The sequence below is a fragment of the Megalops cyprinoides genome, chromosome 18, assembly GCF_013368585.1.
Source record: "Megalops cyprinoides isolate fMegCyp1 chromosome 18, fMegCyp1.pri, whole genome shotgun sequence".
In the NCBI taxonomy this organism is placed as follows: Eukaryota; Metazoa; Chordata; class Actinopteri; order Elopiformes; family Megalopidae; genus Megalops; species Megalops cyprinoides.
The window spans coordinates 14,299,091-14,322,500 of NC_050600.1; the positions used below are offsets into that span (position 1 = coordinate 14,299,091).

Sequence of the window (23,410 nt, forward strand, 5' to 3'; positions counted from 1 at the left end):
CCCGCAGACTGCGTTGCTCCTGTCTCATCGCCGCCTTGCCAACTGTAATAGACGTAGATGATAGCCGCACTCCCGTAGGTTCGGTCAACCACTGGGAGACACAACAGCCCCCATATGTTTCGTGTAGCACCTCCCACAGACTGTCTTCAGATAGCGGGCACTTGGGTAGGTTACAACATCCCTCTCGACCCATGAGTTTACACAACCATAATTTGCACCATACCACCAATTTCGAAGATTATTGGGGATAAGGCTCAACTGCTTTGGTGGCTGTAAGGGAAAAGAATCGATCCACATCTAAACCTAAGAAAACCAATTAAACAAATATATCAATAAAAACAATACATCTAAAGTGTTTTTTATTGATTGTGGATTGCATTTTTTCCAGAATTGTTGTATTGTAATAAACTCTTGCATGTTCCAATAAAGCAATAATACTCGACAGAGTGTGCGTTACTACGATCATTGGTACCAAGCTGCTGCAGTCACTAAGGCGGAGGCGGGGCCGAGTACCGTTGGCATCACCGAGAACCACGCCCCTTCGTGCATTGTTGTTTTTATACAACTGACTCATATGCGAATTTTAAATGGTCATCAAACATGTTTATCTGACGTATGTTTTTATAATACCAAAGAATTAGTCCGTTACATTACTGTACATTGCTACCCGTCCAATTAAAATACCAAAATTACAGTAGCCTACTGAGTTTAAATGTAATTTCCAGTTATATCTGTTCTATTGTAAACACTTTGTAAAGCCTAAATGTGTCAAGGCTACAAAAGTAGTTCGTCAGCTAGCTAACCTGTTAGGTTCTGTTGACGGGTAAACATCACACCTACTTTCGTTTGCATTGATCGGCTACCTATATCACTTCTTATTTTTTATACAAATTCATTTGCACACTAACATTAAAGGCGCAGTTTTTGAAATATAAATTCGTTTTCTGGCCATGTTGCTATTTTACCACACATGAGGATTAGGTGTTAACAGAGGGTAGTAACTTAGTATGAACGTGACAAATAATAGCTAAACATATTTTAAGAACGAATCTCCCTTGTTGGCACCTATATGTACATAAGACTTATTCGTACATTGTTTTACAAGAGTAAGTTGAAAATGTTTTGTCAACCTACAAATAATTTTAAACATATTCTTCTTCCTGCTAAAATGATTGTTTCTATAAGTCTTTGTCAAATTTAGGTTTTGCAATCCTGATAAGTGTTATTTGATGACAGAGTATGAAAAAACATTTAGTCTGACATAAAATTTAACTGCCAGCTTTTGATTTTTTCTTTTTCTAAATTTCATCAAATTAAATGGGAAATCCTGCAAATAAAGGGCATTACGATCAGAATCCATTCATTCACCCAGTTATAATTTGTGGGTATTGTAGTTCCTGAAATGATTCTGTGATTTTTGCATGTTTTCTGTTTCATGTTTTGGGATTTCCAATTGTATATTAGACGTGTCTCATTGAAACAACCTCTGCAGTCATGCTGGTCTGCTGAAACAAGACGAATGAAATCCTCCAATACAATAACCTTGCAGCTAGCTGTTTTTCCACCTTGCAGCTAATAGTGGTTTCACAGTGCTCCACAGTGAAACTGGTGCCAATCTGGAGGATAGGCACTACTCCACTGATGTAATCAAAGCATTTAACAGGTGTCTGATGACTCTCAGGGTAAGATGAAGCAACCATAGTCAACCTACCCACCCATATCCTCTTTGGAACAAGCCAATTTGCTCAGCCATTGTGGACTTCCAGTCATTGTCACCGGATGAGATGGCCAGTTTTGAACCCAAATTAAAGAGCGCAGCCTGCATTCAAAATGAGCTAAGTAACCCCTCTGCAGGATTTCAGGCACTGAACCTTAATCAACAAAAAATCCCTTAATTATGGTAGTTTACCTTTATTCAACAGATATCAGAGTTAGTATTTTACAGATGGCTTGAAAATCTACTGGATTTTGGCCAACCAGGATTGGTATTGGGAGCCACTTACTTTGAGCATCAGTATAATAAACCCATACAATGCATACAATATTATGTAATTAATGTAGAATATCCATGACAAAGTATATTGACTTGTGTCGTAGGCTACAATTCAGTGGGTATTATCATTGTACAGTCTACATACATCAAACTTGATGTCGTACCCAAGTTTATTAGATCCATGTCGCACAGTGTGGCTTGCAAAAAACTTATATTGCTGAAATCTCTCAGTCTGTAGGCACCATATGACTTTTCTATGTATTTAGTATATATATTTTGCTCATGTAAACATACATTTACAAAATGTAATACCCTAAAAAGAAACCCACAAATTCTGCAAAAACCCATTCTACAGTAATGTAGTCAGTGAAAATCATATGTATAAAATATATTATACAACACAAATATTTCCAATAACAATGAATGAATTTAAAAGAAACATATGTTATAAAATGCTCCCCACAACTGTATTAAATACTACCAAACTGCCTGCATGAATAGTGAAAGTAAATAATCAAACAGGTGTACAGTTTATGAGTAAAACATTAACCACCTTAAACAGAGTGGCTGGCTAATATAAGGGAGCAATTTAGCATTCGTTCATTTTAGCTGTTGAAATCACACTGTCGGTTTTCATTCTCTGCAGAATTTCATTCAAAAATTTAAAATATGCTTTACTTATTGTTACTGTCACCAGAGGCAGGTCAGATGATATAAATTTTGTTAACATTTCTTATTTCTAACACTAATGCAGACACAACAATTTATATACTACACAACACTATAGGCCTGTCACCAGATGAAATGCCATTGTATTACAATATAATGCAGAAAGTTACAAAATAAATGCTGGGAAAAAACAAAAGGTATATTTGCAAAACAGTTGTTATAAGCAGAGTAAAGCTGCCAAATGACATAATGGCAGCAAACATAATAAAATTTATCCTAACACCTAGAGCTGCAATTTAGCAGTGCAATGTAAACAGTAAATACTGCAGAAGGGCATTTGGCATTGATACCCAATAGTAATGAGGCAGTTAATGCCAGTAGTAGACCAGTGAATGTAGTTGAAATAGGTTAAACTATGCCCATTTCCCAGTGATAACGCCAGCATTGTCCTGTGTACATGTATGCATGAACAATATGTTAGAATCATTTTAACAGCTTAATAAAAGTTGACAAACTTAAATTTGCACCAGTAAAATAAATCAAGTCACTATTTTGTGTTCAAATCCTTGGATCAATTCATTCAATTAAGTGCGATTCAATTTCATTGCATGTTGAGTTCAATACTTTTAAGCAAACTGAATGTAAACATTTTTGGCCATACACAAAGACTTACATGAATTAAGTCATTGTGAAAAATATGGAAATGGAAAAGTGTCCATTATCTCCCAGTGGAACAACAAAGCTGCCATCTCTGCACAGGTATGACTGTGATCTGATTGACACGCATCCCGTTCTTTTTCAGTGAATTGTTTCTTCTGGAAGCATTCCTTCCTGTTCCTGACAGCAGGCACATCTGTGGAAGCAGCTGGACAAAAGGATTTACTGGATAGCCTCAGGATAAAACTTGGCCTTTTGTCTGAGAAACACACACTATTCATTGAAGTACATTCTTGCAAATATTCCTCAATGACTCCAAAATTTACCTGAACCACACTTGCCCGTGACTCCCATAACTCTCTTCAGTCTGGTTTCCTTTATGTAGATTTTCCAAGAAACAAACACTGATCACATCTCTCCAAAACCCTCATTATTCTGATACAGGTAAAAGCCTGAGCAAGGTGTTCAGTTTCAGGTATTTTCACTTCTGCCTGTACCACATTCATATGTAGAATGGCATCACACATCTGTCCAGATAGCTATTTTCACTTTCTTCATAGTGTTCTAAAGCCATTCGAATGAAAAAAGCAGGAATATGATACCATACTGTGCTCTAGAGTTGTAGATTGTGTAGCTGTTCTGTGAATCTTCCACTAAAACACACTTCACAACTAGCTGTTAGTGTCAAAAAATATCAGTATGTATTTTTTTAATTCAGTATGTTGAAAATACCAATTTAGATATATAAACAGATGGTAATAAAAAGGGTACTGAAGGGTACTGATATAGCCACATCAAAATATAGGCTTTCCCTAGTGTCAGACTGTGACATAAAGCAGTGTGCAACAGGATCTTCAAATAGTCATCTGTAATGACTTTTCCCAAAGGGGTTTAATTATTGACTAAAATAAGCCTATAAGTGTTAAGACTGTGTATTTGCATCGACAGAGTTATTGAACATGGTGAAACTCACCAGTTGAGGCTCTGCGTTTGGGAGAGGTCCTCTGGCAGTGGGATACCCTGTGTTTCAGGCAACAGCAGACTGAGCAGGCCCACAGTCAGAGTCATAAGGCCCATCACAATGTAGGGGAGAGCCTCGTTGTATGCACCTGGGGGGTGTCACCAGTAAGAGTGGTCTGAACTTGGGATAGAAATTCTCCTTTGTAAGTTACTGAGAATTCTGGAAACCTTCTAAGGAACATTTTCACAATTAATGTAAGTGGGTAATTTTCAGATATAGTGTTCCACTTGGGAGCTGAACCAGTAATCTCTGCTGCTCAGTAACCAGAAAGGAGCTATGCCCCTCACAACTATGTCACTTTACTCTTGCGGTCATTAATCAAAATGTATTAACATTTTACCTTCACTAGAAAAGAGATAAATCTTTCTCTGTAAGAATACTGACTATTCCCTTAAACAAGGCCCATGAGTAGAAAACAACAAATATAAATTCTAGAGAGGGCTCATTAAGCATTACAGTACATTAACTCAAATGCCTTGCATATGTCGGGCTAAGACGCAGTGCAGTATCACAATTCATATATGATTTACGTTAAATGCCATTTCAGATCCTTAGCTCAAGTTTCCCTTAAACTTTGTGATTGATCATTTTGATGAGGGTTCATATGGGGACATGTAGAAACATTCCACTTCATATCTACAGTAAATAGGAATGGATACTTGAATGTTTTGACCTGACAAAAGGTAAGCATCATTATATTGTGGAAATTATCACAGATAACATAATAACTATGAACTCTCACAGTTTCATCACTCTTTTGTGGGTGAGGTACAGTATGAGCTGGGAAGGACCACCCACCAATGAAGGCGAAGTAGGGGGAGATGGTGCTCCCAATCTTGGAGGCCATGGAGCAGATGCTCACTCCCATCCCCCGCACGACTGTGGGGAAGAGCTCCATGGCCGAAATGTACATCACAGAGAATGCCGCTGTAATTCCGAACTTCCCGATCATCACCAGCACAATGCTTAGGATGTTGAGGTCTAAAGGAAGGGAATTAGATAAATGACACATCTTGATAAAAAAAGCACCTGGGTGAGGATTATAAGGAAGAGCACAGTCTCATTGAGATATTGCTGAATCCAGACTCGTGCAAACACATTGTTTGTGTGAGGATAGGAAGACAGACAGCTTCTAGGAACAGTCAGTGGGAGAACAACACGACAGATAGATTACAGGAAGAGTGAAGAGTTCAATTTTTAAGATATGCATACATAGGATCAAATAATGCTGTTTTACCTCGAGGAACGATCTGGGTGAGAAGCAGCACAGCCCCTCCTGTCAGCAGAGTGGAGGAGATAACCGCCCGTCGGGAGGTCACCTTCAACATTAGCCATGCCCAGAAGTAAGCTGCCACCTCCATGAGTGCAGAGAGCAGACAGTTCAAGTAGGGATCACCATTCATGTTGGGGGTGTTTAGAGACAGGCCAAAGTAGCTGATGGTTACCATGAACCTGCCAAAATCCATCAAAGAAAGGTTTGCCTTATTTGTCAGAGGATGTCATTATGTATGACTGATGATTCTGCATCTTCACAGGTCTGAAGTAGAAATATTTGATATTCTGTAACACTTTCCTGGGGCATAGCATTGGTTCTGCTATGCAATGAATCTTGCAAGAAAACAGTTTGTTGTTATGAAAAATGTAACTGCACTGAAAACACTGTATCAACAGAAAGGAAATCCAGGGAGATGGGATAGGCACTCAATACTCTGAAAAGATTGATCTCGTTCACTCCAATATCATACCATAAAAACATAATGGAGATAAAAATGTACATGAGCACACACTATTAAACCAATTTCTTTTATAGACTACAAATAATTTCTGTTTTGCTGTGAGACAATAAATGGAAGGTTGCATTAAGTTACCAGAGGATGACATTGAGGATGGTTATATTCCTCATCTTACTTGTCCTGATCAGATCCAGGTATGAGTATGAGGTATTAGTGTTGTGAGTGTCACTGTGCTGGAATCAGAGTAAGAGGAAAAGATGCAAGCCATACACACAGTCAACATTCTTATTGTCTGACCACACAAATGTGGTATGCTCATTTAAATTGAATAATGGAAGGTTCTATGAAAGAATACAACCTTGAAAAATTTCTCTCTTAAAGATCGAACTATCACTTCTGTATCATTTCTGCCAACAAGATTGTTATACTTAAAAAGAGTGCCATTTTATGTCAACAATAATAAGATCATAGATAACCCCACCCTAAACATCTTACTAATACACATTGATCACTTCCAAAAGCAGCCCAGTCTGCTGGTGTTTTTCAGTTTATTATTTAGTCAAATAATTAAGTAGTGTTAAAAGTGGGCTGTTCTATAATTCTGGAAAGCATGTTTTTGATTTATCACAAGATGCTGTCAAGTCTGTTATGAAAGTACACAGTGTCATGGTTATGAACTTCCTTGACATCAGGAAATCTGTATTCAAATTGTAAACGAGTCTGTCAGTTGTTCCTCACAGACTGGAAATTACCATAGATGATAAATGGGTAAACTGTGTGGAATAAATAATGAGGAACTATAGGCCCGTTTGAGTTCTATATGAAATACAGTGAGCACTGAAACATTTTTATTGATTCTAGGATCTTGTATGTCATTCAACTTTAACATTGGATTACAAGCCAACAAGCCAACACTATGATAAAATTATCTTACTGTTATAGTGTTATGACATCTGATAATTAATGTCAATACATAATGTTTGTAGGACAGTTCATAAAATGATTATCAAACATTAATGAGGATGAAAATTCATGTCTGTTGTATTACATGCATCGGTGTTGCATCACAAAATGAACTTCAATGCTTCACAGTTACACTACAGTGCAACGATTTTGTTGTCCTTGTTAAACTTGTATTGTTAATATGCATAATTGCATGTATGCACATCCGAGTACAACATTTCCTGATGCATATTCCTGTTATGGAGAGCATGTCACAAAGTGCAGAGTGATATGGAAAAATTTGACTTAAATGTCGTGATGATGTAAAAACATGATTAAAATACAGGTGGACAACCCATTCTTTAAATAGTGAAGACATTACCATGAGTTTAGCAGAGTCCAATCCACTAAATATAACCTGTGGAGGAGTGACACCGTTTTTTTTGGCTGCAGCTTGGACAATGGCTTCTGCTTCCTTTATGCGCCCTTGAGCCAGTAACCAGCGAGGAGACTCTGGAATTAGCCTGCAACACAGGTGGGTGGGAATAGAGAAAGGTTTAGCCAAATCTATGTGTTGAAAACTGAAGCAGATGCTGTTCAGAGACTGCAATGATATAGCCTGCAACTGGACTCATAACCAGTGTTGCCAAGTTCAATTCCCGGTGCGACGCTGCTGTACCCTTGGGTACTTAACCCAGAATTGCCACAGTAAATATCCAACTGTATTAATGGTTAACATGTAAATACTGTAACCTATGTAAGTTGCTCTGGATAAGAGCATCTGCTAAATGACAAAAATGTAATGTAACGCACAGTTCTTTCGCAACGATGGCATTTCAGTTCATAAGAGGTGATCTTTCAGGTGACCTTCGGATTGATATGAACTACTGAAGTTCAGCTCTGTTGTTCTGTGTGCTGTGCAGGGCCTCACCACCAGAGCGGGATGTAGAGGACTCCCGGCAGTGTGAGGACAAACAGCAGCATCCTCCAGCTACGGATGAAGTAAGCGCAGAACGGGAGGAGAGCGTAGCCCAGTGCGTAGAACACGCACACACCCAGGGTGGAGAAGGTGACGCGAGAAGACTTTCCCAGCAGCTCTGTCCCTGGAGGAGGGCGCACATCAGTGACATGTGCAGTCATTCTAACTGCTGTTGTGCTTTGTCTTTACCTTTAAGTAACATACCCATGCAGGCATTAAAGGTCTGGATTCTCACACAATATTTTATTCATTTCAGTGATGGCTGAACTGGCTGTAATGTGTAAGAACTGGCAAAAAACACAGCAGAATGGATATTTACAGAGAGCTTGAATTGGGTTACGGTTTTAAGGTATTGTTTTACGTTGTGAAATCACTAAAGCATAGTTTAAATGACTTGCGGTTCCTTGTACCTAAAACGAAGGCTGCAACATAATTAGATATCTGTCCAATTCCAACGATGAAGAAAAGGATGCAGAACATTTCCCAGCTAACGGAGGCCAGCTGGAGGAGACTGAAGATCGTTTGCATTGCCATGGTGATGAAGAGAACAACCTTCCTGCCAAATCTAGAATAGAAGAACATTCCATCAAACTGCTTTGTACTCAGTCACAAAACACTTATTGCTTTAATGTGTACTCTAATTGCAAGTCCAGATTTTGACAAATGAGAATATATGAAAGAGAATATATGAAAAGTGATTACACCTCTATGTGACTGTTGCTTGTGGGCTGGAGAAAGACACTTTGCTATGGTCAAGTATGAGGCTATTTTGTACAGAACTGAAAAGAATGTCAACAAATCAAGAACTGACCTCTTCCTGCAGTATAGAACATCATATGGCGCATGCAATATTACAATATTAACACTCACAGTACCAGACCTTCTGTTGATGCTGAGAATTAAAATTAATCTGAAATTACAAAATTGACCACAATGGTTCTTCTAAACTTGGAGCTGTTTGCAGAGGAATCCCAGCTATGTGGGAGCATGACTCTAGTCTGTAATTGATTTGAGGGTGTAGTAGCTCATAATGGGTAGAACAATGAGATGGCAGTGCAGTTCTGGTATGTTATATGACTTAAGCCCTTCAACTGAAAAGGGTATAATATGCATTAGAGCAGTGTTAACGTAAACATTATATGAACAGGCCCTCACACTGAAGGCACATTTACAAAACACAGCAAGAAAAATGCTTGATTCCACCTCTAGCCAGCTTAGATACCTGTCTGAAATCTGACCAGAAATGAAGGAGCCAGTCAGCACACCCATGAAAAAAACAGACAAGCTGAACGGCGCCTTCCAGGAATCCCCACACACAAGGTTCCACTGTGAAGGAAACACACACAGATCCACAAGATGGCAGCACGAAGGCATGCCTATTATCACGTTAAACGCCTTATTAGGACTCAAGCCTGAGGGCAGCGGGCATGGTATTCTTACTACCTCTTCATAACACAGTTAAACACTGTAATGTAATCTTCACTGACGCACACTAAACAAGGGAGCCTAGTGTGGTTCACAGAAACAGACAACAGGTACTATTTAAGTCTGAGCCATGGTGGAAAACACATGCATGTGATGCCACAAAGGGAGGCCTGTTAGATCAAAGATTTCATGGAGGCTAACACCCAGGCGAGCATTCCAAAAAGAAAAACCTGTTTCAGGTGTCAAAGGTAAATGTCCTGTTAAGTACTCTATTATCTGGATGTTCAAGTTAGACATGTAGATGACCTCAGAAGGAATAATGGCAAGAATACCAAAACCTCCAGCATAAGTGGACATCATGCTGAAGTCTGACACGTCACACCATTGAGTGGAGAGCAAACAAAGGCAGTGCTGGCAAAAGTTACCTGAAACTTTTAATGGCCCTGAAACTTCTTTCATAATATGTATGTATGTATAACATACAAATTAAAGCACAATGAATTACCCACTGCCAGCATTAGCTGATTTCTTTTTTTCTTTATTTCTTTATTTGTAGCCCTCCAGAATGTTCACCAGAATGTTCTACAACAACGTTGATATTCTGTTTTGACTGCTGCCAAAGTATGGCAGGGCACTTGTGGGCCCCAAAGATAAGAGAGTTCAAATAAGGATAATGCTTTGGGTCATTGAGATGAATAGTGTCGTTATTGTGACTGCAGTCATGCTCTGCCGTCACTTCTGAATTCAAATGCTATGTAGAATGAAATGTGTTATATTTATGGACTGCATACCACACATTAAGAAAAACACTTCACTTTTACTTTTACTTATTCTGCTTTTTCTCACTAAATGTAGTGAGTACAATAATTCATAGTGAATTCCTTAAAATAAAAAGCTCCAAAACGTTGATACCAAGGTGGTGTTTGTCATACATTCATATACATTGCCCTCATCATTTATTGCTTTTTACTATATTGTCAGTAGTTTTATTCTCAGAAATGCAATCCAGCTGATGCAGTTATGCAGCTGATAGCAAAACCAGGTCACCCAGTTGATGCAGCTCAAAATCAACATTCTTACCTCAGTCACTATAGTGGAGACATACTGCTCTGTGCTGTAATCCCAGCCATCCATGCAACTCTCAGTCTCATTTCCAAATGGTTTCCCGGTGCTGTTGAGCCACTTGTAACGAGTGCACCTGCTCTGGTCCAGGTGACCATTTACCTCCTCCATGGGCAGAGCTTCACTCAGATTAGTCGTACTCCCGTTCAGGTAAGGCAGACTGCAGTGGTGGTGTGGTGTGCCAGCCAGGAACACCATGGACATCCCAGCGTAGCCATTGGGAACAGTGCTGAGACTGAGCAGGATGAATATGCTCTGCTGAAATGGTCCCCACTCCCCAAGGAAAGACGTGATCTCATCATAGTCCCTCATCACCGATGGTTTGGAATGATCCAAGACAAAGTAAATAATTAGTACTAGAAAGAGTGCAGAGTTTTTTCTCCACTTGCTTATTGCTCTGTCACTCTCTGTTTAAACCCTGCAGCTTCTTTCACAGCAGTCTCATGTGAGAGGAGGAGCCGACTGCAGCCCACGTCTGAATGGAGTATAGCCAAGGGCAGAGGTGGAGAAATAAGCACAGAGTGCACGATGGAGACGTCAAACGGTGTGTGTGTGTGTGTGTGTGTGTGTGTGCGTGTGAGAAAAAGAGGGGGAGGAGAAAGAGAGACACAGAGGGGTAGGGAGAGAGGTTCACTTCTGTGTTCTTGCCAAAAAAGGCTAAATGTGAGATACAACAACTGAATGCTCAAATGGTTTTACTGTATGAATAATAACAACTAATGTCCAATAAAAGTATTTTTCTATATTTTTGCCAGTAACTCAGTCACAATTCCATTATCTTCTTACAAAGGAAAATAGCACATTCTGTGAAATGCTAACTCTAGCTTCCACCTAATGAATAAAACTACCATCATTGTAAACAAGGATGGGCAGTATTTCTATTACATGTATTTGAAACACTTTGGTGTATTTCGTAATATGTATTTGATGGGATTGGCAAAATCTCTCTACTGTGCTGTAGAACACCAATTGGTACTGTCAGTACTCCGGCCCCCTAGCTGTTGTTTTAGTGTTCTCCCTGTCTGTCAGTGACGTCCATGTGCTTTTGTTTAATGTCCCCCCACCCCGTCTATCCTGTTTTGAGTTTCCTGTGCCTCAACTTCATCTCTGCCTGCCGTTTTGCCCTGATTGCCTGATCCGCCTGCCTGCGCAGTTAGACCCTGCCTGTTCCTGTTTTTGACCCCTGTTCCTCCTTTGCCCCGCCTCAGACTGCCTTTCTGGTTTTTGACACTGCCTGTTCTGCCATTAAGAGCCTGCAACTTCAATAAAACCACGTGGAACCTATGTCTGGTCGACAGTTGAGTCCGTGTCTGTGCCCTGACAGGTACATTTTCACTTGATACTTCCCTTTGAGATACAGTTATGCAAAATTATCCAGAAAAGTTGGAGTCTACTCCCTATACATTTAAATAGAAGCATACATTGATGGTTCCTGGGAAATGTATTTTTGTATTTTTAAAATACAAAATACTTCATTTTATTTTGGTACACTGAATTTAAATGGAATTGGCCCCAACTCAACAAAACTGGCTTAAAATAGTAAATTCACAATATTACATGCATTTGTTTAAACAAATACTGTGTCTTAAAACATTTGATATGAAATCATTTGTCTTCATGAAGTCTGCCCTCTCTCATTTAGCAACTGTCATGTGTGAAAGAAATTAACTGATCATTCTGTATCCAGTGGTGGCATTCTGTAGTCTTGGAAACCTGCACATGTGCAAAGAGTATAGTGCAGTCAAAGCTTTCATATCTCATATGTCAGGCTACTGATTTTTCTTGGAGTTCATGTAAGCACAAGAGAATGCCATCTGGTTTGTCATTGCTTACTTAGGGCAGACGTAACCAACGACCTTTAACAATCTGACATTACAAATACATTATACACTGTGTAAATCCATCACCTCATTATCAAAAATCTGTGTCTGTGGTTGTTATCAGTGACTGAGTTTTGTGAACTCCTGCTTTATTAGGCTTTGCTCTCCATGATTTTTGATATCATTTATTTTATATCACATATAAATGTATTTATATCATATTATGAGACAGTGTACACACACACATAACTTTATATGTATTATATATGAGTATGTGCATGTGTGTGCAATGTTTTGTTTTAGAGCAAATTTTAATGGTTTTCAGAATAATAAAACAAGACTGCACCGTCCACAATCCAAATAAAAAAAAAAAACAATAAAACAAGAATGAAAGAACAATTTAAATACAGATCTACCACCCCCACATATGTATATAAGAATATAAGATAAAGGTGTGTGTGCTGTACTTGCATACATTCACAGATGCACATGCATTAACATACTCATCCACCCATACATGTCCTTGAATATGTACATTCATGTATCCACATTTAAACACAAACGACAAACCAACAAAAATATGTAAGGGAGAAGATTCATTTCAAAAAGTATGGAATGGGCAAAAAAGAAGTATACAGGGTAGTTTCATTCTAAAGCATGTCTTCTGCTGACTAAATTTTCTACCAAATGTACTACTATTGAATCCAGTAAGTGTGGACATCTGTCAAAGACACTGTCTCTGTCCTTCATAGCAGCCATTAACCTTTCCATCAGCAAAATTTTAAAGGTCTCCTTTCACTGCAGTGTGCAATGTTTTCTCTAAATCAAAAAAGCTAAAAATATTGTAGTATTGGAGTATTGAAACCAGTTGCTGTAGCAGTGTGCACATAATGATCAATATTTAATGTAATGATGCGATTCTTCGGGGTGGCAGTTTGCCATAAGCTCTTATATGACATTGGGTTTTTATATGAAATTGTGTCTTCCTTTCAGTTACATCCACACTTGTTTATCAAACGGACTGTGCTGTATCCTCCTGGAATTTCTCTGCTCCATTCCCCAACCTTGTGTTTTCTTCCCTTTCTTTCCTCATATCTCCAGTTAAAGGCCTCTGTTTGATGCCAAAGCTAAAGTAAAAGGAAGCTCAATATTAATTCAAGGTAGAATGACATTTTGCCTTTTTCTGCAAGATGTAATTTGTGAACACAACGCAGTTTTATCTTTAGATTTCATGTGACACTGGAGAAAGGTATAATTATAACAGATTACCAGATTGGGGAAGCATACCATCTGAGAGGTTTTACTTGACTGATGTGTTCTGGAAGTTCCTTGCCTTTTGTTTCTGGAAGGAGTAGACTTAAAATACCCGTCACAATACTAATACCCCCCATAAGAATATAGGGTATAATTTTGTTGTATTTTCCTGGAAAAAAAAAGGAAAAAACATTAACTTTCTGAAGGACACAGCACATTTGATGGCATTCTGGAAACAAACTGTCTGCATGCGCGCACACACAGAAATGCACAGAAATACACACACAGACACACGCTTGATTAAATATGAATAAACTTAGCCCCACTAGCGCACTTATAAGCGTCTCTCATCCTAGCTCTCTCACATTGAAAACACTGGATGCTCAAAGGGAGACTGGCTCTTGGTAAACTCACCGATATGGGCAACGTATGGAGAAACAGTGCTACCAATGCGGGAGGCCATGGATGTGGCCCCGATGCCCATGCTGCGCACTACTGTAGGAAAGAGTTCAGCGCCATACATATAAACAAAGCAGAATGCAGCGCTAATGCCAGCTTTTCCAGTCATCACCAGAGTAAGGACCAAGATGTTCAGCTCTGTGGATAAGAGGAACAAATGCTCAACAACAGAATGAAGTGGGGGAGCCATTCTCTCTAAACATCTGCCTGAACCACACAAAGTTCATACTCATCAAACATCACACATCATAAAAGGTGAATTCTTGAGCATCAACACAAGGGTGGATAACATTTATAGCCTGTTTACAGCAAATTTTGTATTTATAGCTTCTGTGAAATATCGTTATATTCAGTTTTCATAGCAGCAGGTTAACTTTGTAAAAAGGGACAGACACAGACTGTAATTATATATTTCGACATCTTCACCAGGAAGATCAGGTGTTCCCTGATTCCTGTATATGTTACTAATATATGTTCCAGACATAAAAGCAACAGATGAATGGAATGGGGCTACTGTAAATATGTAGTTAAACAAGTACAGTAGCCTACTCGTTCTTAAGAATTGACGACATTCAACTCATTTTGCTGTAGTTCCTTGAAACTTGTCCTTTATGTCTTACTAGAACTGCATGCAGTTTTGCCTACAGTGGCGACAAGCTTGACACACTGCAAAAACGTTTGAGTGAAATGTTAATTTTGCAACAAAATAAACCTGATCATCATTTTACCCATCACTGACCATTTTAAGAGCATTTTTTCTTTCATTTATACAGCTACATATCTCAATTCTCAAACCTAATAAAGATGAACAAACCAGTGCATTGCTTTCTGAGAGGCTTGGTCTGTCTAATGCATAAAAAGGCCTTGAGGGAATCCCACAAGGCCTGTTATTGCTCATACCATCAGGAATGAACTTGAGCAGCAGTAACGTGACTCCACAGAGCAGCAACATGAAGGTGAGAGAGAAACGGCGTGACATGTAGCACAGGAACAGCCAGGTGGCGCCATAGCCCACAATCTCAGTAGCTGCAGAGATTAAGCAGTTGAGGTAGGGATCCCCATTCATGTTGGGAGTGTTGAAGGAAAGTCCAAAGTATGTCATGGATATGACTGCCCTGTTGGATGACAGCACTGCAAAGTAACACCTAGGCACGTCACTGCTATACTGAAATAATCAATTTTATGGAAATACAAATGACTGGAGAGAAACAACATATGTTTGAAATATAATTAAATGAAATTGACGCAATAACTCAAGTCTGAAATTAAATGAACTCTCTAGTTTACTCTGTAGCAGCTCACAGTTTTATTTCAGTTCTAAGCTTTTAGAGTCAAAGCATTTAGAGTGCCACAGTATTTAAATAATGTATTTAAATAAATACTGCACACTGTTTTCTGCCATCATCATACATTCAGGAATCTAAATTATCTGCTATGCTTGGATAACTTATTGAAAAAAAAATCTATAATTTAATGTAGAGGCATTGATCTAAAAATGTTTCCTGTTATTTTTGGTTTAGTATGGCCAGCTTTGTATTATGTATGACCACGCTAGTTCTATTTAGCAAAGCTATGCTATTACAAAATACATTTAATGAAGCGCAAAAATTTTCCTAAGAGGTAAAACTGTACACACAATCAATATCTAACTGGAGAACATATTTTCAAAGCATAATGTCAGAATCTCTTGTAAACACGGATGCAAATGTTAACTTACCAAATTATAATTTGGATGATGGTGATGTTCCTTATGTTTGCCGTTTTAAAGAGATCAAGCCATGTGTAAATACGCTCACTCTTCTGATTGTCATTTTTTTTCTAAAAGGGTAACAAGCAATTGAAACAAAGTCAATAAAACAACAAGAGAAACAACTTTTCATTGAGAGTCTATGCAGTCTTTACAATTTAACCAACACAGTATGCGATTATGTAAAAGAGGGAAATGGTTTACACAAAAGAACTGCATTGCATGTCATACAGTAACTCTAACATCGGCTGTTGGTATTTGGAAAAACTCAGATGCTGGCTCCCTGAGTAGCAAAACCCCAACAAGCACAAGGTGGCTGAAGTGAAGTATTGGCAAAACTATGTCTCCTTCTCCATTACACTTCACATTACTGTCATTTAGCAGACGCTTCCAGAGCGACTTACATAGGATACTATTCTTATATGTTATCCATTTATACAGCTGGATATTTACTAAGGCAATTTGGGGTTAAGTGTCTGGCCCAAAGGTACAGTAAAAGTGCCCCACCGGGGAATCACACCAGCAACCTTTTGGTTAACAGCTTTCCTCCTTACCACTATGCTACACTATCTCCCTCTTCATTAAATACATTGCCAATAAAATATAGCTAAAGCTGCATAATCCACATATTATATATCAATATATAAATTCCTTTAATAACAATATTTATCTAAAAAATATTTATATAATGATAATAATTCAACAGATATTACTTTACTCTGTCTTCTTTGTTTATGAGCTCACTGTCTTAACATTTTCAATAGTTAGCATTTTTATACCTCACTGTAGTTTAAGAACAGTGACAGCATTTTTTTAATTCACTAAGGAAACACCTCAGTGTCATGCACTGAAATGTAAATTCTTCAAAAGTTAGAAGTGTATTAGTAGTGAATAAGGTGAAAATACTTGAAGTGAAATACAAATAGCATTTGTGTAGTGTCGCACTGTCAGTCACTGAACCCAGTTACCATTAGCTCAGTGCAATCTTCCTGTCTGAATATGACATCAGGAGCTGTGACCCGATTCTTGCAGGCAGCAGCCCGAATTATGGCCTCAGCCTCCACCAGACGCCCCTGAGACAGCAGCCAGCGAGGAGACTCTGGGATGCACCTGGCAGAAACATCTAATAAACAGAAAAATCCATACACCTCACCCCCGCCCCCAGCAGAAACATGCACAGAGGAATGTGAATGTCCATCACCACATGACTGAACACCATACCAGTTTTTTTTTTTTTTGTAAAGGAATGCGGGATAACTTTCATCAGTTGAACTTCACAAAGAGGGACAGATGCTTTGGCACAAGATACACTGAACTGAGTATTTCCAAATTGTCCCATTATCATGATTTTAGTGTGTTCAACACCAGGAAGATTCATTAAAAATAGTAAAGTAGAATATACTTAGTAGAATCTACTAATTAGTAGAATTAGTAGAATATAGATCACTTTATAAAGTATTCTCACCACCACAGAGGAATATACAGGAATCCTGAGAGGGTCATGGCCACCAGCAACATTCTCCAGCCCCGAATAAAATAGGCAAAGAAAGGAAGACAGGCATATCCCACAGCGTAGCACATGCTGATCCCAACTGTGGCAAATGGAATACGAACAGACTTGCTGAGGAGCTCAGACCCTGAGGGATGACAAAAGGAAAGAATGAAGTGCTGAGGCCACAGTACTTCAGACATCATTATCTTTTAGTAAACCATGACCATTCTGTCTAAAATATAATTATTGCTATTGCTGCAATCATTAGATTGCAGGTGTCTATAGATTTCTGTTGCCATGGGTTTAAATAGTTGCTCAACCTGCTGAAAGAGAACTAAAACCCTCTTTCAAGAATTACACTGAATCACTACATAAAACCAACATGACTGTGCCCCAGTGCACAAAGCAAGGACTATAAAGATTTGGTTTGATGAGTTCGGTGTGGAAGAACTTGACTGGCCCGCACAGATCCCTGACCTCAACCCTATTGAGCACCATTGGGATGAACTGGAATGGAGATTGCGAGCCAGGCCTTCTCATCCAACATGAGCGCCTGACCTCATAAATGCTCTACAGAATGAATGGGCACAAATTCCCACAGAAACACTCTTGTGGAAATCCCAATGGAAGCTCAATATGCACAAAAGGGGGACCAACTCCATATTAAAGTATACAATGTCATTACAATGTAATGGTCTGGCAACTGAATACTTATGTCCATATAGTGTATCTCTAGAGCAGGGAGCTCTTCCACTTATTTCTGTTCATTAAACATCAGTGTGCTACATTTTACCACTGTAGGAATTAAAAGTCCTCAAATTGTTCAAAAATATTTCTATTTCCAGAAATATCTTTGAACAGCAAACCATGTAAAATGAGGCTCACATGCTGTAATGGTGTGCAAGTCTATATGTTGGTTAGAAGCAGTTTTCTTTTGCATCAGAATGTTCAAAGATCAAACTTACCAAGAATGAACGCAGAAGAGTAATTGCCAATATATGCCATTCCAACGATGAAGTAGAACACACAGAACAACTCCCAGCTGTTTGAGGCAGCTTGCAATAAACTAGCGATGGTCTGTAATGCCATGGTGGCAAAGAAAATGATCTTTCTTCCATATCTGTGGGAGGAAAACAATAGCATACTCTGACACTACCCTCTAAACAATGTAACTCAACACCAAAGTGCTGCCCAGGTACAAAATTAAACTGAGTAGGTATTTGCTTTGTTATATGAATCTTAAAGTGATTTTTTAAAAATCTGTGACATCACAAATAACCTCAGATCTTATTCAGGATCTCTTTTCTGTCAATACATGTATTTACATATTTATTTATTATTTTTATCATGAATGAAACAATACATAAAATGTATTGTGACAATTAATTGAATGGTGCTGTTCATTAGTAAAAAATATATATATATATAAATGCTAACACCATTTTTCTTACATCAGGGAATACTTCCCTTAATAAAGCATCGGAGTATTCCAATACTGTAAGTACCAATAATTATACATTGGGTTTCCAGTTCTGTATATTCCAGTGCTGTATATATGTCCTATGTACAATATGCGTGAGGAAGTCTTCTCTAAAATAATGGGAGTTTATTTTGATGGAGGTAGACCTTGTCCTGTGCTGACATCCTTTCTTGTCCATGAAGGGATAATGGACATCACGCCAACGTTTATGTATGTGTAATGTCATGGACAGCTGAAAGGCGAAATATCGAATCCTGCAATCTTCAAATAGCAGAAAATTTACAACTGAAAATACGTAGCTGGATAAACATTTCAGATACCTTAAAATGTTCCAATTGCACAGGGTTTTGCGCTGTAAATTTCCCCACATGCTATCAGCCATTTAGCTAGCATAATTCTCTGTCGCATTTTGACCGCATTTCTGTGCTTCGTGCGTCAAAATAATGTGAGAAATGATGTAATTAAAATCTTGACTGACTTGCAATATTTTCCCACTGAAATGTCTTGGCATTGAACTAGTGATATATGTATTTTAGTGCATGTCCATCACCACCACATGCATTTTTGGCATGTGTTATGCAACGTTTTCATGATATTTCACATTTTCACGTAGGCAAAAAGACCATTTCATTTGCATAGCACACCTGTCCGATATTTGTCCAGATAGAAAAGATCCTATCAGCACGCCGAAGAAAAAGACCGTTGTGCTGAAAGGCGCTTTCCAAGCATCTTCACATACCAGGTTCCACTGTAGTGACACATAAAAAAAACACTTTGATGTCATAAATGTTTATATTGGACGTTACGGAAAACAATAAAGTAAAATATCAACTCACCTCCGATACAATAGTGGACGTGTATCTTTCCGTGCTGAACTCCCAGCCGTCCAGGCATCCTTCCGTCTCATTGCCAAACTCTGGGGCTAAACCGTTTCCCTTTTTGTAACGAGTACACTGGCTAAGTATGAGTTCTCCTTTCACCTCCTCAGTGGGTATAGAGTGATTTAATTCGGAGACAGCACTGCTTACGTTAAGGGGTGGCTTACAATGGTGCGATGGAACGTCGGCGATGAAAACCATAACCATCGCCACGTATCCATTGGGAATACTGCTAGCGCTCAACAAAAAGAAAATAGTCTTTTGGAACGGCCCCCATTCCCCCAGGAAAGATACAATTTCTTCGTAATCTCTCATTTGGAAACGGAAAATGGGATGCAATCAAGTTCTTGATAAATGTTAAGTGATAAATGAAAAAAAAATACGCCTATTATTTCATTAAATAGCGTATAACAAGCAGTGAAAATATTCAGACGTAGTCCTCAGAGAAAACTTATAATGTGATAAATCCTTTAAAAAATCTCTTTGGCCTTATCCATGAATCCATAAAGACCGGTTTAATGTTTTTTTTTTTTTTTTTTTTTTTTACATTTGTCTTGCTTATTTCGAATTAAATCAAATTTTGCGAAGGAGTATTGCAGCGATTGTGGCTTCCAGTCCAAGTCACGCACGGTACAACTGGCAAATATTTTTAAAGTGAGGTTGCAAATTGTTCTGTGTTATTTCTACGGACTGGTTCGACAAGACAGGTAGGCTGTCCCATTTGCCTCCACTCTCTAACCCCAAATGGGTGGGGTATTCATTTGCCTAAGAAGAACTGATTGTGTTTTATGAAGGCTATTGTAGCATTAAAGCAATAACACCGCTCTGGCACTACGGCAGGGTTCCCAAAACTTTTTCTCGGGAGGGCCAGATCACTCTTCCTGGCTCTTTGAGAGGGCCGGAGTATGTCAGTAACAGTAAATAGTACTGTGGACACCAACAGGTCTATCTTTGTTGAATATTAACCCATTACATCTAATGTTACAGTATATTTCAATCTGTTTATATACCATTGTTAGCTGGGTTTATTTTACATTGCCATGGCACATTGTCAAAGTTGCATATAAAACATAACAGGGAGGTAACTAGAATAATAAAAAAAATCAAACTAATTCTTAAGCATTCCAACCATTATCATACTTTTATTCAAACATTTTAGTGCAAGTAGTATAATACATAAGGTTTGACAGAGTGAAGAACATTCTGACAAAGTAGGGAAAAGCCAAATGTGCATATTGAACAGTACATATTTAAATTAGGAAAAGAGTTGCAGATCTGCAAAACTGGAAAATCTGGAAAAAACAATTGTTCACCCGGCACTCATGACTCATTTGTTCACGCTTTATCTTTGACATTTCCTCTGAAAATAACTGAAAATTATTGAGCTAGGCTAAAAAAAAAAAAAAACTGACCAAGGGCATAGGAGAGAGTTTGATATTGGGGGGGCGACACAACTTGCTATGAATTTTATGTCTATATACATAATTCCAGTTCTTAAAGGAGCATATATCTTGATTGAAGAAATAAAACAATATCAGGATAGCTTGAAATAAGGCTGTTAGTCAACTATTCGGTCTAAACATGTAGGTATCCATTTACATTAACGTTAGTGCCCAACAAGCTAACGCAACAGTTGACACAGAAATTGGTCAGCATTGTATCTTCCAAAAAACAGTTTATGAAAAATGTAACTGCACTGACTACACTGTCAACAGAAGGGAATTCCAGGGAGATGGGATTAGCACCTAATACAATAAGAGATTGATCTCATTTGTTTCAATATCATACCATAAAAATATAATGGAGGTAAAATGTACTTGAAGACAAACTATATATATATATATATATCACAAATAATTTCTGCTTTGAGACAGAAACTGGAATGTTGTGTTACGTTGATGGATGATGACATTGAGGATGGTTATATTCCTCATGTTACTTGTTCTGACCAGATCCAGGTATGAGTATGAGGTATTAGTGCTGCGAGCGTCACTGTGCTGGAATCAGAGTAAGAGGAAATGATGCAAGCCATACACACAGTAAGCATTCTCATTGTCTGAGCATAAAAATATAGCATGCTCACTTAAACGCAACACTTTAAACTTATACTATTATTAATATGCATAAATGCATGTATTCAAATCCAAGTACAGCATTTCCTGATGCACACTCTTGTTACGAAGAGCATGTCACAAACTACAGTGTGATATGGAAAAAATTTGACTTAAATGTCTTGATGTAAAGTTATGGTTAAAGTATGGATGAACAACCCATACCTAAAATAGTGGAGATATTACCATGAGTTTAGAGAATCCACTCCACTAAATATAACCTGTGGAGGAGTGTCAGGACTCAGGCACGGACTCAGACGCGGACCACGAGTGCTCCAATTACAGGCGTTTATTAGCAGAATCGTCAAACAAGCAGGCATTCCAAAAACAGGCAGGGTCAAAATACCAGGTAGGCAGTCCAAGGGGAAAACAAGGATCAAAAACAGAAACAGGCAGGGGCAAACCTTGAAGGCAGGCAGATCAGGCAATCAGGACAGAAGGGCAGGCAAAAAAAACGAAGTCAAGGAACAGGCGAGGCAAAACCAGCAAAAATCCTAACAGTGGAAAAACAGGCAGGAAACAAGACAGGCAGAAACACTGAAACGATCTGGCAAACAACACAGAGACAAGCAGGGTAGATATAGGGCTGGGCTGATTAGGTGATGGGATGCAGGTGTGCAGGCAGGCAGGTGGAGACAATCAGGTGGGCGGAGACAAGGCAGAGAGCGGGGCAGGGCTAGAACACAAGGAAAACAAAAGCACATGGACAGGGAAAAAAAAACAAAAGCACAACAGCTAGGGGGCAGGAGCCCTGACAAGGAGTGACACTGCTTTTTTTTTTTTTTGGCTGCAGCTTGGACAATGGCCTGTGCTTCCTTTATGTACCCCTGAGCCAGTAACCAGCAAGGAGACTCTGGAATTAGCCTCAATTAGCCTGGAATTAACACAATTGGTTGGGAATAGTGAAAGTTTCAGCCAAAACTGTGAGTTGAAAACTGAAGAAGCTGATGGTCAGAGACTGCAGTTTCTAGCAAAAATAAATGAACGGTGACTTCCAGGAATCCTCACACACAAGGTTCCATTCTAAAGGAAACACACAGATCCACAAGATTGCAGCACAAGAGTATGGTGGCAAAAATGGGGATTAAAGTCACATTAAGCTTTTAATGGTCTTGAACCTGTTTTTCAGGGCTAGCATACATATTAAAGACTACACGTTAAAACAAGAATTACTCTCCTATCTGTATCTCAGACGAATTCCCTAGAATGAAGCAAGATCAGCCTGTTTCGAATATTGCCAAAGTATGGCAGGGAACTCGTGTGGCCGACAGATAAGAGAATTGAAATGAGGGCAATGCTTCATCTCATTTGGAAGAATGGCATCGTTACTGCTTTTCTGTCATTTCTAAATTCAACTGCTGTGCAGAATGAAATGTGTTATATACCTCAAGTTAAGAGAAACACAGTGAAACAGAAATATAAGTTTTGAGGTCTTTTTTTTACCTAAAATTCATATCCTGCTTTTTCCATTAAATGAAGTCAGTACAGAAAATCATGGTAAATTTCTTATGTGAAAAGCTCCAAAAAGTTGATCCAAATGTGCTGTTCAACAGTATTTATTCACATGCATTTCCCACATTATTTATAGTTGGAAGCACACTGAGTCACTCTCGCCCATCCTCCACCTG

The 23,410-nt window shown here is 38.6% G+C and overlaps 2 protein-coding genes across 3 annotated transcripts; both read right to left on the bottom strand.

Annotated features, from left to right (window-relative positions):
* Positions 1 to 2,453: 2,453 nt before the first annotated feature.
* On the bottom strand, positions 2,454 to 10,964 carry LOC118793489 (solute carrier family 22 member 4-like). Of its 2 annotated transcripts, XM_036551701.1 has the most exons (11): positions 10,500 to 10,964; positions 9,217 to 9,320; positions 8,405 to 8,559; positions 7,947 to 8,118; positions 7,398 to 7,539; positions 6,209 to 6,306; positions 5,578 to 5,792; positions 5,139 to 5,321; positions 4,293 to 4,428; positions 3,646 to 3,694; positions 3,456 to 3,527 (listed from the first exon to the last, which is right to left on the bottom strand). In XM_036551701.1, exons 1-10 carry the CDS (start codon positions 10,851 to 10,853, stop codon positions 3,682 to 3,684), a joined length of 1,572 nt encoding a protein of 523 aa, XP_036407594.1. In that variant the 5' UTR covers positions 10,854 to 10,964; the 3' UTR covers positions 3,456 to 3,527; positions 3,646 to 3,681. The 2 variants fall into 2 exon arrangements, with proteins under 2 accessions (XP_036407593.1, XP_036407594.1); XM_036551700.1 differs by lacking the exon at positions 3,646 to 3,694 and having other exon boundaries at positions 2,454 to 3,527.
* A 2,327-nt stretch (positions 10,965 to 13,291) lies between these two features.
* On the bottom strand, positions 13,292 to 19,986 carry LOC118793433 (solute carrier family 22 member 4-like). The gene is made up of 10 exons (XM_036551610.1): positions 19,630 to 19,986; positions 19,438 to 19,541; positions 18,279 to 18,433; positions 17,287 to 17,458; positions 16,790 to 16,931; positions 15,792 to 15,892; positions 14,975 to 15,189; positions 14,030 to 14,212; positions 13,649 to 13,784; positions 13,292 to 13,488 (listed from the first exon to the last, which is right to left on the bottom strand). The coding sequence occupies exons 1-10, from the start codon at positions 19,984 to 19,986 to the stop codon at positions 13,374 to 13,376; spliced, it is 1,680 nt and encodes a 559-aa protein (XP_036407503.1). The 3' UTR covers positions 13,292 to 13,373.
* Positions 19,987 to 23,410: the final 3,424 nt, after the last annotated feature.